Source organism: Paraphaeosphaeria sporulosa (assembly GCF_001642045.1).
Source record: "Paraphaeosphaeria sporulosa strain AP3s5-JAC2a unplaced genomic scaffold CC84scaffold_2, whole genome shotgun sequence".
In the NCBI taxonomy this organism is placed as follows: Eukaryota; Fungi; Ascomycota; class Dothideomycetes; order Pleosporales; family Didymosphaeriaceae; genus Paraphaeosphaeria; species Paraphaeosphaeria sporulosa.
Genome location: NW_017253361.1, coordinates 3,866,597 through 3,879,352, shown reverse-complemented (window position 1 = coordinate 3,879,352; position 12,756 = coordinate 3,866,597). Strand labels below are relative to the sequence as shown.

The following is a 12,756-nucleotide window of genomic DNA, read 5'->3' as shown; positions in this document are numbered from 1 at the left end:
TATTACGGACCGTGAGAGGTGGTTACGGCTACGTTACGGTTGCTAGTAATTACGGTACGGACGCTACGGTGGAGAGACCGCAACGGTACGGGACTTGAACCGTAGTGATAAAATTGGAGCCTGACGGCGTAATTACAGCGTAAAATTTCCTAATTAGGAAATAGGAGTGAGTTGAGCCTCTGGGTTGCAGTCCTCCGGAGCTCTATCGTCGTCGTTGTTATCGTTAGGTCCCTGCTCCTTGCCCAGTATATACGAAGTAAGCTCTCTGAGGTAACTTGGGACGATCTCTCTCCTCAGCCAGTTCTTTTGTAGCTGGCAGGCCTCAATTACAGCCGGCGATAGTGAATTGCGATCACACGTGACTGTATGTTTGGCGGAGGAGAAACACCTCTCACAGTCACATGAGGTAGCTGGCACTGAGGGGTGATCCATGGCCATCTTGTACAGCGTAGGGTACCTTGTTTGGCCGATTTCTATCCACCAACGGTGTGGGTCATCGAGTAACTGGGAGAGGCGCTCATCGTGATCGGCCATCTGCAGGTCCTCAAGGAGGCTGTCGTAATAGTCCTCCAGCTGGGAGCTCTGTTTTTGGCGCTTGCGTTGTTTTGTGGCAGTGAGGAGCATGGGGTCAACCTACACCTCCTTCCTAATTAGGCAATTCCATCACCATATTACGGCTCAAAAGTTACGACGGACGGTTGCTTTTACGGCGAAATTTCTATACGGTACGGACCGCCCAAAAACACCGTCGAGCCGTACCGTAGTCACCGTATTACCGACTGTTGGAAGCGCTGGTGACTATTTTTTGTCACCAACACGAGTATTGGCTTACGTCCGGTCGTCTTGCTGTCGTGAGAGTCACGCACCCCACCGTGCCTCGCACGCAACAGCATACTCGATGCGAAGCGGCCTGTCTTGGAATTCTAATAATGGGGCTAGTACGCAACCGCGCAAACACGAGCCGCATCGACACCCACCGCACAGACAACGTCAGCACGCAAGCCCAAACCCCAACTCCGCAGCGCGCAACTGTGCTCTGTCCACATCGCCCACAGCACCGTCAGCAACACCCCAAATTCACCTCACCCCACCACGATTTTAGCTGCCTAGTCAGAACGACCTTCAGGCTGCCGCATCCCGCTTGTTCGGCAGGAGCAATTGCAATTGTGATGGTAGATGCCTGCACGAAACGCGTGGATGGCTCAGCCGTGCCCTGTGTAGTGTGGCCTGGAGACTGCAAGGTACGGTGGGTGCATGCATAGGGCTGGGCTGGGCTACTCACAGCGCACCTGGGGGATGTGGGCTGCCTTTTTTGCGGGGCTAGCCAATGGGCGGGCGGGGCGTGAGACGGTGGTGCATCCTGCGGGACTACACCTCAGCATCTGCGTTTTCCAGTGCAGTGGCGCGCAGTTGCTGTTGCATTGGATATTGTGGCAATGTAGGAGAGCGGTGGAGCGAATTGATATGGCCATGTGTGTCCCATTGTCGCTATGCTATGCTATGCTATCCAAGGCCCGCTAATGGGCACGTCGTGGTCGGTGAAGTAAAGTAGAGTAAAGTAAAGTAGGGTGATGTAAGAACACAAACTAGCGTCCAAAGGGGAGTACAACTTCATCTGGAAGGACTCAACCCACATGCGCGCGAGCAGAACCAGAACAGACAGAAAGCGGAAACATCGAAAGTCGTCAAAAGAGGAGAGCAACGCCAGAGCCCAAACCGTCCCAAGTGTCAGAAAGCAGAGCAATCTGATCCCATCCGTAGCACTGAAGCAAGCACCCGTCTAACCTATTACCCAATCCAAGACGCCAAAAACATGCCAAAGCATCCCCCTAAGAGATGCCGTCCCAGCCATCTGTCAAAGACAGCCACGCTTCCCTTCCTTCTCTCGGCCGAGCCGTAATGAGGAGGGAATCACAAGAATGGTCGACCGAGGGGCTACTGGTAGTAGCCCGAGTTGCCAGCAGACGTGCTACTGGGTCCGGTAGACTGCCCACCGCCATTGTGAATGACGGCGCTGCCGGGCTTGCTGCCGTAGCGGTTGTTGCGGGTGGAGTGGCCGCGGTGGGCGTAGAGGCTTGAAGAGCTGGTTGACGAGGACGCTTATGAGGTCAGACAATGTACGGCGTGGGCTGTGAAGCGTGACTCACTTGAGGTAGTAGAGCGCGGAGAGGACGAGCGCGAGGCGTAGGACTTGGACTTGTCCTGTGCGTACGAGGAGCCGTATGAGTAGGAGCTGGAAGACATTGTGGCGTGGGAGGCGTGAGGGAGCCTTGAGGTGGTGCGTTTGATTGGTGAGGTGCGTGTAGGTAGCGGTGCTATACGAGAGGTTGTCTGTGCGGTGGTGTGGTGAATAGCAATCGTAGGGTGGACAAGACGATGAGGTGGTAGACTGAAACTGAAATTGACGTGACTCTTCTCGAAGGTATTGGGCAATGAGGCAGGAAGAGATACTCTGGCGAGTTCGGGATGGGATGGAAGAAAGAAAAGCTCCGCCAGACATGACCAACAGGAGATTTATACCGCAGGCAGACGCCTGAGGCCGGTAACAGGGAGAGGCCTCAAGCGTGGACTGGCAGTCCTGCTTCCGTCACCGTCGGAGACCTCCTACGGGCAGACGTAGGTGCCTGGGATCCAAGGTGCCCCGTTTGCGCGCAAATGTGTGATTCATCGTGGCTATACCCGCGCCGGTCAGGAAGACAGGCAGAAACGGCAAGGGACCTGTGGACAGCAGGCATCCTCGTGCGCGGGCGCGCCACAAGCGGCGAGCAGACGGCCCGCGAGCGACGTGTGGAAAGAGTCAGAGCGCGCAAGCGTTCACCGAACATGTTCGGTGGGCTCCTCCGGTCCTAGAGGCTTCAGCCTGGCCAACGGGCAGCGTCACCGCGTTCTGGGCGCGACCTGCAAGGCACCGTAGGCAGCGGCCAGTCAGAAGGCGGGCAGCAGAGCCCAGTCATAGCAGCGTGCGTCGCGGCTCTGTCCTCGACCTCACACAAGGGGCGAGCAATACTGCTGCACCCAGCACGGTGAATTGCCAGTCACCGGATGTCCAAAGACGGTCAAGCGCCCCCACGCCTGCTCTGTTGCCTACGCTAGATGCGCGGTCCGCACAACCGGGAGGAAACACAAAACCAGCAAGAAACAGTTAGCATCGATGGGAAAGGGAGCAAACAAAGAGTCAAAGTCATGATTACAGGCAGGTTTGCAAAGAGGGCGGAGGCGGAGGCGGAGGCGTAGGGCGCGGGTGGATCTGATTCACAAGGCTGCAGGCGAGGCGGGGGCCAAGGCAAGGCGACACGAGACGGGCAGGAGCCGCGAGGCCGCGCTGACGTCCGCCGTCCGCAAGCAGCGTCATGAGCCTCAGTGGCGAGTTACCTCGTTCGCATGCGCAATCGCGCAGATGGGATGACTGTTCGTTCCATTTGGGAACTGGTGAGTCGCAAGGCCAGTGAACCAACACGGTTGCGCGCGAAGTCCGTCCACTTCCACCTTGATTGTCCTCCATTGAGAGACGCGCACTTCGCACAGGCTAAGAAAAGCAAAGCAAGACGTGGCAGGCGTTCGATCGACGCGGATGCGTCTGGTGAACAAGCATGGGTATCATTCCAATCCACTCCTCCGCCATACTCCTTTCGTTCCTCTCCCCTGAAACCTCCGCCTACCTCCCGCGTCCGCCTTCCCGCGGCTCGCGTCGCTCGTATTCTCTACCTAATCCCAGTACTTGAGCACGCCGTTAAGATCGCCCGTAATAACCTTGGAAGTCTCCCGCGGGTGCCACTGCACCGCCAAGACGGGCGCATCGCTCGCCTGGATCTTGTGGTACATCTTGCACGTCTTCCAGTCCCAGAAGCAGACGTAGCCGCCGCTGTCGCCGGAGCTGATGAGCTGTCCGTCGGGGCTGATGGCGACATCTGGCGCGTAGCCCGCCACGTTGTGCCCGCGGTAGCTCTTCTTGCGGTTCTGGCGGAATTTGTCCGTCGAGGAATAGACGGTGATTTGGTTGTCGGAGGACTGGAAGGCGATGTATTTTCCTGAGGGATGCGGGGACGAGCGGACCATGGAAAACATGTACGGCTCGGCGATGAATTTGATCGGCACGGGGATGCCGTATTCCCAGGCGCGGAGAGACTTGTCGTCGGATGTGGTGACGAAGCGGCGGTCCTCGTCGCAGAAGGTGATTGTGTTGACTGGGCCCAAGTGGTGGTCGTATTCTTGCACCATCTCTCCGCTCCTGGTGTCGTACTGGAGAATCTTCTTGTCCGCCATTCCTGCGAGGAACTCATGCGGCGAACTTGGGTTGATTCGCACCACATGGGGGGTCTTCCCGCTAGTGAACTTGTTGAGGCATTTCCCAGTCTCGGTGTCCCACAGCTTCATGTAGCGATCGTAACTCGCCGAAACGAACTGTGTTCCGCTGGGATTGAAGTCGATGTCGTTGACAGACTTGGTATGCCCAGAAAACGTCCGCAGAAGCTCTCGTTGATGGTATGTGTCCCACAATGCGATCTTGGAGTCGGCGGAGGCGGAGAGAAGCAGATGACCGCTGCCAGGGAAGAAGCGGACCTGTGTGATCGACTTCGTGTGGTATTTGTAGGTATGAATGAGTTTCTTCGGGTGAAAGTTCTTGATGTCGTCGCGCTCGCCGGTCAATTTGATGTCGAGATCTAGGCTGCGGTTAGTAAAGCGCAAGAATTGCGGAAGAGGAAACTTACCATTTGGCACATGCATGTACGTCCTGCCCTGGTAGTCGTACTGCTGGCTGCCCACGAACTCGCTCGTCTCGCTCGCCGCTTCTGTGTCCGCGTAGTCTGTGCCTGCCAGCTTCTTCGTTGGCGCCGTGGGGTTGTCTTCCAGCTCGTCCTCCTCGTATACAATCTCGACCTCCTCATCGCTGCCGAATTCCTCGTCGGAAGCCGCATCTGGCCGCTCCTCCTCGTACCTTGCCCAGGGGCCCTTGTACGCACCGGCGCCCGACACAACGCTCAAATCGCCCTTGTTCTCTCTCTTCCGCTTCTTCCCGTTTGCGCCGGGTTCCAGTGCCCGGTGGCCTTCTCGGAAGCTCGATTCGCTAATGAATGTTTCGGCCGCAAAGCCGGTGGGCACCCGGCCCGCGCCTTTGCCGTATCCTGCCATGGAGGAGTTTCCGGGACGAAGTAGAAGGTGGGGGTCTTCAAGGCGAAGTAATAGACGCCTGCGTTTCCTGGACTGTGCTGTACCGAAGACGCAGGTTCAAGAAATGTAGCGCACGGACCGACAAACGTCTGCCAAGCCCTACCTAAGAACGGCCTCGCAGAGTTGAGGATGCGAACCACGAAGGATGAAATGCAAAGTTCGTCGTGTGTTCTCGTACGTCTCAAAAGACAAGATACATTTATTGACGTGATAATTTCTAGCCTACGGGTTCAAATCATCAACTGACTCGCCAGATTGGTCGATTTGCTAGTTAAAGAATCTCACGTGTTTCTAATTCGAACAGTTTCATTTACAACAAATGCACGCTATCATGGTCCATAAGAACGTGAGGCTCTATACGCCCAGCAAGCATACCATACACGATTCCACCCTATCCCCACCCTTCCTACAATACCTCCAGAAGCTTGCGCCGGTAATCAGAATGGTATATCGACAACTTTGCTCCCCCCACGTGTCCTGTTCCGTCTAGCCGAGTTCGCCTGCACCGAGGTCATGCCAGCTTCGTCCCAAACAATGTCGTCCAATCCGACCCGGGGGACTGGTATTCAGACGTCCACGATGCGCCCTTTTGCGCGCGTCTCACCGGTCAGATCCGGAAACACCTAGTGCGATTCGTCGCGGATGAGGGCGACAATCATGCTGTACAGGTAGAAGAAGAACATGATCAAGTGGAATCCCAGCTTGATAAACGATTCCTGGTCGAAGTTAGCAACTGAACACGCGTCCGATGTCTGGTATGCGAGGGTACGCGGAGCAATTCGCAGCCGTGTCCTAGGCAAGGGATGAGGGCACTACTGACCTTCTTGTGCACGTTAAGCTTCCTGAAGATCTCGGTCGCGTCCAAGAGATGCTGGTTCTCAAAGATCCTGCCCCGGTCAGTATACTGCTTCACGCGATCGTGTGTCCAACGTACTTCTTGCCGTTCCAGGCCAACAGAGGCAGGTTCAAAACAAGGGCAACCCAGTATCCGTTGATAAGGAAGAGGAAGGTCAGGAAAGCGTGTACAGCGGCTTCGGGGACGATGTAGGTGTTGAGACGGTTGCACAGGTCGATCGGGTTAATGTAGTCGCTGGCGCAAAATTAGCATGTGCGTGATAAGCGGCGCGACACGGAAGGCGGTATGCAAACGAGGTCGCGGCGGAGGGCTGGGGGAGAGCAGGATGGCACTGACCATTCCAAATCACTGTACATAATCGTGAAGAAGACCTGGAGGAAGAGGTTGACGGCGTTTATCAGCACCGCCAACAGGTACAACCATGCTTCGCCGGACATCTTGCTGGATCTCTGTGCGGCGTGTCACCGGCGTGGTGGCTACGCAAACTTCTAAGAGGCGTGGGCGGGCGTCTGGAGAGCCTGGGATTGCGGGGCAGGAGGCGGCGTGCGAGGTCGCAATTTGGCGTTGTCGTGTGGTGGACGTCGTGAGGCTAGGCGCGGAAAACTAGCTTGGGGCCGATGCGCGGGGTGATGCTGGGGCGGGACCGGCGGTTGGCGGGCAGCGAGGATTGCTATCAGAAAGCCGAAGTGCTGAGCTCGTGCGTGTCACGTCGGAGAGAGGAAAGCGGCAGTGTGGGCAGGCAGCGAGAATGTTTGGATGACGTCCCCAGGGCAAGGAAGAGGATGTTGGCCGCGGCTGGTCCGAGCTCTCGCTACTTTCGGGCAGCTGCAGATCGACACATGCCTGCCACGAAGCTCCTTTCGTGGCAGCCTTGATTCTGAGGCTGTTGTCTGCACTGAAGCTGGGGACTGGCTGCCGGGGTCTGTCTGAATAGCCAGCTATCGCTGATGTTTTGTCATGTTGTATTCTCAGCTGCTTCCTCGAGTATCACCTCCGAGCATCGGCCAGTGCGCTAACATGTGGAGTAATGCTGTGACGTACCCAGATAGTGTAGGAAGCACCTCAAACACCTACCCAACGATTTCGGATGAAAATCCACAGAGGAGTAGGTATATCTTCCTTTGGGTGGGGATGCTTTGCTGGTACCTTTACAAATTACCAGCAGCGTTTGATCGCACTCGTCCATGTCAATGTCTGCAATGCATTGGCTATCAATAGTGCAATATTACCAAAGCTCATGTGCCTTCGACGCATTCTAGCCTCAGTCCGAGATCCAAACGTTCGAATAAAGGCAGCCGTATATGTACGGCGTTCCAACTCTCGATTTCAGTACCAATTGCCCAGGAGATAGCTGAGAGACATCTCCATGGCCCACCGTCTGATCACTCCATCGTAACACGTGCACAACATAGGCACCTTATGCTCTCACCGACGGTACGACTTCCCGAACACGTAGCTGACGCATTCTCTTCAGCTAAGGGGTGTTTTTCACGCCTATGCCATCTGCCATGCGGTGGTATTCCTTCGCCCCATATGTATCCTGCCACTTCCGCCGTTCGAAGCTTAACATCTCCGCGGCTGATGCTCGAAGCGGATGCGCTGGAATATGTTCGAGCTGCGGACGATCGGGAAACGTCTCAGGTACCTCGCGGACGGCATCGTAGACTGCTGCGTACTTGATCCTTGGTTGAGTCCCACGCTTTCCGGTTTTGGGTGGAGGCGTCACATACATGACTTCGGCGGCGGTAACGAACGCCTCGCAGTACATACTCCTCCATGCTTCGATCATGACCAATTCCATGATCTTTATGGACGTGCGCAACGGGTCGACGATGATCTGGAAAACCTCGTCGGTGAAGGCGGTGAGGAATGCATGCGGTCGATTTTGTTCATCTCCTTAAGCTTCAGGCTGTCGGGATTGTTCTGTTCGCGGACCTCTGCGAAAGAAGACCTGGTCTTATGTATTGAAGTCCATTCATGTGTGTGATTGTGAGCAGGAGCAGAGACAACATATCTGACGGATCAGCTCCGCAGAGTCGAACAACTCCTTCTCCCATTTCGCATGCCACTGATCGAGATCATTTCGGTAAGTCATCTTGCAATCGGGGAACAGCCAGCGAGAGACCTCGGCAGGACGGAACCCGAAGTCACGCGCAAACAGCCGCATGGCGTTCTTCTTGAGGGCCCGCTTGGTGCGATCTGAATCTTCTGCAAAGCACTCGAGTCAGCTTTACATTCGGTAAGGGACATTACACTTGCGCTCTAGTCAGACGTACCAGGGGGAAGATACGGATAAATTGGGGCTGCAGGATGCGGAGATGAGTCTGCGCTGTGCGAAGACGTGTCTGCACTCGGCCAATATGCATCTGCAGTGGGCGACGGTGGTTCTACAGCCGGTAAATATGTACCTGAAGGCGTAGCGCTAGAATGCTGGCGGTTGGACGACATCTTGTCAAGAGCCCGGTCGTGTTTCGACGCTGGTTGTTGAGGAAAAGAATATAGAAATTAGGACTACTGGGTGCGCATTGTATGTATGTAAAGAACAAAGAAATGCAAAAAGAGGGGTGCCCAAAAAGCAGTCTCCAAACATCGTTTGAATCTGGCAAGAGGGACCAAAAAGTAAAGTCAACCTTAGAGAAGGCAGCAATTTTACTCTTCCCAAGTTTACAACTCACCACCACTCGAGCCATGGACCGCCGAAAGGAGATGCGGACCAACGACTCCGCATTTATACTCACCGCCTCACTGAAAGAACCACATTTTGGGATCTCCAGTGTATCCTCAGCGACCAAGAGATGAGCCAGCTCAAGCCTGATGTTTTGTTGAACCGGATGCGTTTTACCAAAACCGGCATTTCGACTTCATCCTCACTTGCGGACGAGGACCAGTGAGCTCAAGATGATGCGCGACAAAAGGCATTCGGCCCTGTTGGAATTGAACAATACGGTACCGTGTATGCGCTTCGTGGTACTACCATGGCTGTGAAGCTTTCCAACAACCCACAGAAATCGGACGAACTGTTCAGCGACTTCCAAAATGCATTTAAAGATCAAGAATGCATTCAACACCCTTCCTGAGGAACTCCATGCATCGCACAATCTCGACTTTCCGGACATAAATGTGTGGGTTGATACGCACAGCGGCCACTTCTGGATCAAGCATAGGTCAAAGTTCCCTGTCACGGGCATTCCTGTCCCCAACTATGGTCTTGTCTCAGAACGAATCTATCCCCTTTCTCCTCTTGTGCGCTCCGTCGTTGTGGATGCTCGTTGTCCCAAAGAGATTCAGAAGCACAAGGCCGAGTTTCTCGCAAGACCGGACAACAAGAATTGCCTGCTTCGCATCTACCTTGGGCGCCACAGCCGCGATACTCCGATGGCGGCTAGAAATGCGCGACTGCGAGATTTTCCGTTGCACCTTGATGAGATGGAATGTCTGAAACTGGACGTGAAGATGTTCGCATGTACAATAGCACAGGCCTTAGCAGTGCTGCGGTAGAAGATTGGCGTTGAAGCTAACGATGTGGAATTTGTGCTGGGATGTACTTCACAGATCAGCCTTAAGCCGGCGGGGGGTGTCATACTGAATGCGAGCAAAGACACAGCTGCTCAATATTACAAGACCGATTTCTTCATGATTACCACTATGCCGGAGGCCTTCATTAACTGGGTTGTCGAAGAGGGCAAGAAACGATCAGCAGGGGGCTGTTTGGATCGATGGATAGCTTTTCCGGACTGATATTGGGTTATGTGCGTGAGAAACGTGGTGATAAGGGATGGCAAACTCCGTGAGACTGCCAGATTGCGGTGATTGTCGGAGATGGAGATACACATGTGTTTCATTGCGATTAAAGTCACAATGGAAGGACTGTTGCACGTGGTGGACTGCATGTCAGATTCGAATAGCAATGAGAGGCTTCGCTGAATACTTCACCGAATGACTCTAACAGCGTCAGATCAACGATAGGGTGCGATTGTGTTCCTGCATTTGTATGTCTTGGTCATCATCCACCTCAATGGGATGTTCTTCCATTCAGCGTGAGGCACCGCAACGAGCGTCTCAGCGTAGCACGGCGCACAGGCTATACTCAGCGTGCTCACCTCAAGCTTGCAATGTAAACCACACTGAGCACATGAAATCGCTACCATATCTGTCATTTTAGTAACCTTCGCTGAAGAACACATCCAAGGACCAAGGGTGCTGAACTTCACCGCAAGGCAGATCCCCACATCTCAGTGCTCGCTCCCCACCGCGACAATTGCAATCCAGCATCCACGTGGGCACTCCACCTGCACGCTCGCAGCAACCATCGCAACGCACACTCACCGAGCAGCCTCCACGACGTCACGGCCCTGCCGCTGACCTCATCCAAGCGCCCCGCCGCGCCATGAAAAGCTTGACCACTCTGTGCACGCGGCCGGCGACGCAAACGTGCATAGGAGCCGGCAAGCCACGCGCGCATGACCTCACGCGTCCGCATTCAGCGCCAGACATTTCGATACTTGCAACACCAGTGGCCGCGCCGACTGCAGCGCGCATATCAAAGACGTAGGCGCGGACGTGGGCTGGATCTGCTGCGGGGTAAGTTGTCTCGGCGGGTGGGCGCAGCTTGACTCGACAGCGCTGAAGTGACGTAAGGGTAAAAACACCACCACGCGCGACGATCGCGAAAAGAGGGGATATCAATGTGAGGAAACATCGTCATGGTATTAAGCAGTAGTAAGGTACAATAGCGCGGGCCTTGCTGGCGCCGCCAATAGGATCGCGCTTCGCAAGCCGTTCTTAGCGCGGGGGAATAGTGTCTCCGTCGTCTTTCATTCAGAGCGTTGCGCACGTAGAGTAGATGAAATGGGAGGTGGAGACAAGTTTGTTTGTGAGGAGCACGCGCGGCACTTATGCGGTGTGCGCGGCGGAGGAGTCGATGGGCTTGCCGCGGGCTTCGCGACCCTTCTCCGACCAGGGGAAATGCGCGACGGGGATGACGAAGAAGCTGGCGGGTGTCAGCATGCGAACAGTTCGTATACGCGACGAAGAAAACTGACCTGTTGGAGCTGTCGGCAATACCGGCCAACGCGTTGTACCATGCAAGGAACGCAGCGAAGAGACCAAAGTAGCCACCGGCCTTGATGCACGACTCGTTTGGTCCGGTTTCAGTTGCCCTGAGGTAGCCAATGCCGAGGAGCAAGAAAGCCAGATCCAGGGTGAAAAACAGCGAGAAGAAGGCTACGGTTGATCGCAGGGTGCAGATGAGCAGAATAGTCGTGAAGATGAACCAGCCCATGAGATACAGTCCGAAGGAGTTGTAGAATGGGAACGGGCTGCTCTTCTCAAGGGCCGCGCCAATCTGAAATCCACCGGGGGTCAGGATGATGGCAAACGAGAGCCAGAAACCGCCGTAGGATGAAAGAGCAGTAGCACCAAAAGTGTTACCTACTGCCATCTCCCTAGTACAAAGTTAGCTGATTGTGTCGTGTTTAAGAACCGCGATTGTACATACCACATGCCAGCGAGGAGCTGGACAAGACCACCGTAGCCATACGCAAGCGCGACTACAAGGTTGGGCTCGCCAATGGACCGCGTTCCAACGTTGATGAGGGACAAGACGAAAGTCGTCAGGGCGAAGGCAGACAGTCCCAATGGAGCTGGGTTGGCAAAGTTGCTCTTCGGGGCGCTGTATGTCCTCTTAGTTATACCTGTAGACCTGCGGCGTCGACCGAACTTACCGGTACAGACCAGGTTGGAATTCACCACCAAATGCAGTGAGGCGGTAGTCGGGGTTGTTGGTCGCAATGTGAGCGAGAGGGTTGCCGCCTGCTCACGAGTTAACAAATGTCATTGGAAATAAGCAAGCCGGATCTCACCATAGTCGTAAGGCTTCCTCTCCTTGTGTGAACCTTCCTTGGCTGTAGCATGGTCAAACGTACTCGAATCATTCAATGGCTGATGAGACGGGTGCGTACCAGCGAGTCCAGCAGTCTACACAACAGTCAGTAACTGGAGGAAATGCAGATTCACGTAAAGCAGCGCGAGCAAAATAAACATACAACATCATTGTGCTCTTGAGCGGTCGCCATTGTGTTGAGATTAGTTTTGGGTATCGAAGGTGGATATCAAGGGCAGATGTGAAGGCGAATCGACGCGTCGTGCAGTCCGGGGATGCTTTTGATTCTGGGGAGCAAACGCCTGAAAATCAATCTGGGGAACTGGGGTGATATAAGATCAGGTTCGCCGGTCCGGAACGACGTACGCCAGGAGACATAGCTCCTCCTAAGCTCTGGCCCCAGTAGAGACCCATGTAATTAACCCTAAACAGGAGCTAAAGGGGACGATTGGAGTGATTTCCCCAGACCGGCTAAAATTGTGGCCGTAGTGGACGGGGTTCAGCATCGAATAATGACGGGGCAGATGCTGGTGTACCGATGCATCGACGCATCAGCCACTTGTGCAGTGGATCAGCGCCCATGACCCGAGCCGAGGCCCCGGACAGATTGGACAAAGAGCTTGGTGAGATGGTGCAGCAGCCGATCGTTCTTTGCAAATGCTTCCACACGAGAGGTTGATTCTGCCGCGATGGGGGTGCGGAGCAACGGCGCGCCGAAGCTTGTCGCCGACCGGACAGCCGATTTTTACATCATCGCTATGGCGGCTACCAACTCCAATCGCACCGCTTGAACTCTTCAAACAACGCCACCAAAGGCGCCCTTCTTGAGCGTTGCTCGCGCTTACAAATT

At 54.9% G+C, this 12,756-nt stretch overlaps 6 protein-coding genes across 6 annotated transcripts; 1 reads left to right on the top strand and 5 right to left on the bottom strand.

The window, feature by feature from the left end:
* Window positions 1–1,935: 1,935 nt before the first annotated feature.
* Window positions 1,936–2,244, bottom strand: CC84DRAFT_1213960 (uncharacterized protein; the record flags this gene model as incomplete). Its single annotated transcript, XM_018182594.1, has 2 exons — window positions 1,936–2,099; window positions 2,148–2,244. 2 exons carry the CDS (start codon window positions 2,242–2,244, stop codon window positions 1,936–1,938), a joined length of 261 nt encoding a protein of 86 aa, XP_018041018.1.
* Window positions 2,245–3,496: 1,252 nt separating this feature from the next.
* Window positions 3,497–5,213, bottom strand: CC84DRAFT_1161545 (WD40 repeat-like protein). Its single transcript, XM_018177769.1, has 2 exons — window positions 4,710–5,213; window positions 3,497–4,661 (listed from the first exon to the last, which is right to left on the bottom strand). Exons 1-2 carry the CDS (start codon window positions 5,128–5,130, stop codon window positions 3,706–3,708), a joined length of 1,377 nt encoding a protein of 458 aa, XP_018041017.1. The 5' UTR covers window positions 5,131–5,213; the 3' UTR covers window positions 3,497–3,705.
* A 238-nt stretch (window positions 5,214–5,451) lies between these two features.
* Window positions 5,452–6,773, bottom strand: CC84DRAFT_1203044 (ER-derived vesicles protein-like protein ERV14). The gene is made up of 4 exons (XM_018181802.1): window positions 6,362–6,773; window positions 6,104–6,259; window positions 5,990–6,056; window positions 5,452–5,885 (listed from the first exon to the last, which is right to left on the bottom strand). Exons 1-4 carry the CDS (start codon window positions 6,460–6,462, stop codon window positions 5,793–5,795), a joined length of 417 nt encoding a protein of 138 aa, XP_018041016.1. The 5' UTR covers window positions 6,463–6,773; the 3' UTR covers window positions 5,452–5,792.
* A 726-nt stretch (window positions 6,774–7,499) lies between these two features.
* On the bottom strand, window positions 7,500–8,473 carry CC84DRAFT_1213957 (uncharacterized protein; the record flags this gene model as incomplete). Its single annotated transcript, XM_018182593.1, has 3 exons — window positions 7,500–7,921; window positions 8,045–8,233; window positions 8,302–8,473. The coding sequence occupies 3 exons, from the start codon at window positions 8,471–8,473 to the stop codon at window positions 7,500–7,502; spliced, it is 783 nt and encodes a 260-aa protein (XP_018041015.1).
* A 588-nt stretch (window positions 8,474–9,061) lies between these two features.
* On the top strand, window positions 9,062–9,763 carry CC84DRAFT_1213956 (uncharacterized protein; the record flags this gene model as incomplete). The annotated part of the gene is made up of 2 exons (XM_018182592.1): window positions 9,062–9,488; window positions 9,624–9,763. The coding sequence occupies 2 exons, from the start codon at window positions 9,062–9,064 to the stop codon at window positions 9,761–9,763; spliced, it is 567 nt and encodes a 188-aa protein (XP_018041014.1).
* Window positions 9,764–10,711: 948 nt separating this feature from the next.
* CC84DRAFT_491377 (glyoxylate pathway regulator) lies at window positions 10,712–12,529 on the bottom strand. The gene is made up of 6 exons (XM_018186494.1): window positions 12,070–12,529; window positions 11,887–12,001; window positions 11,749–11,836; window positions 11,523–11,696; window positions 11,068–11,469; window positions 10,712–11,015 (listed from the first exon to the last, which is right to left on the bottom strand). Exons 1-6 carry the CDS (start codon window positions 12,097–12,099, stop codon window positions 10,919–10,921), a joined length of 906 nt encoding a protein of 301 aa, XP_018041013.1. The 5' UTR covers window positions 12,100–12,529; the 3' UTR covers window positions 10,712–10,918.
* Window positions 12,530–12,756: the final 227 nt, after the last annotated feature.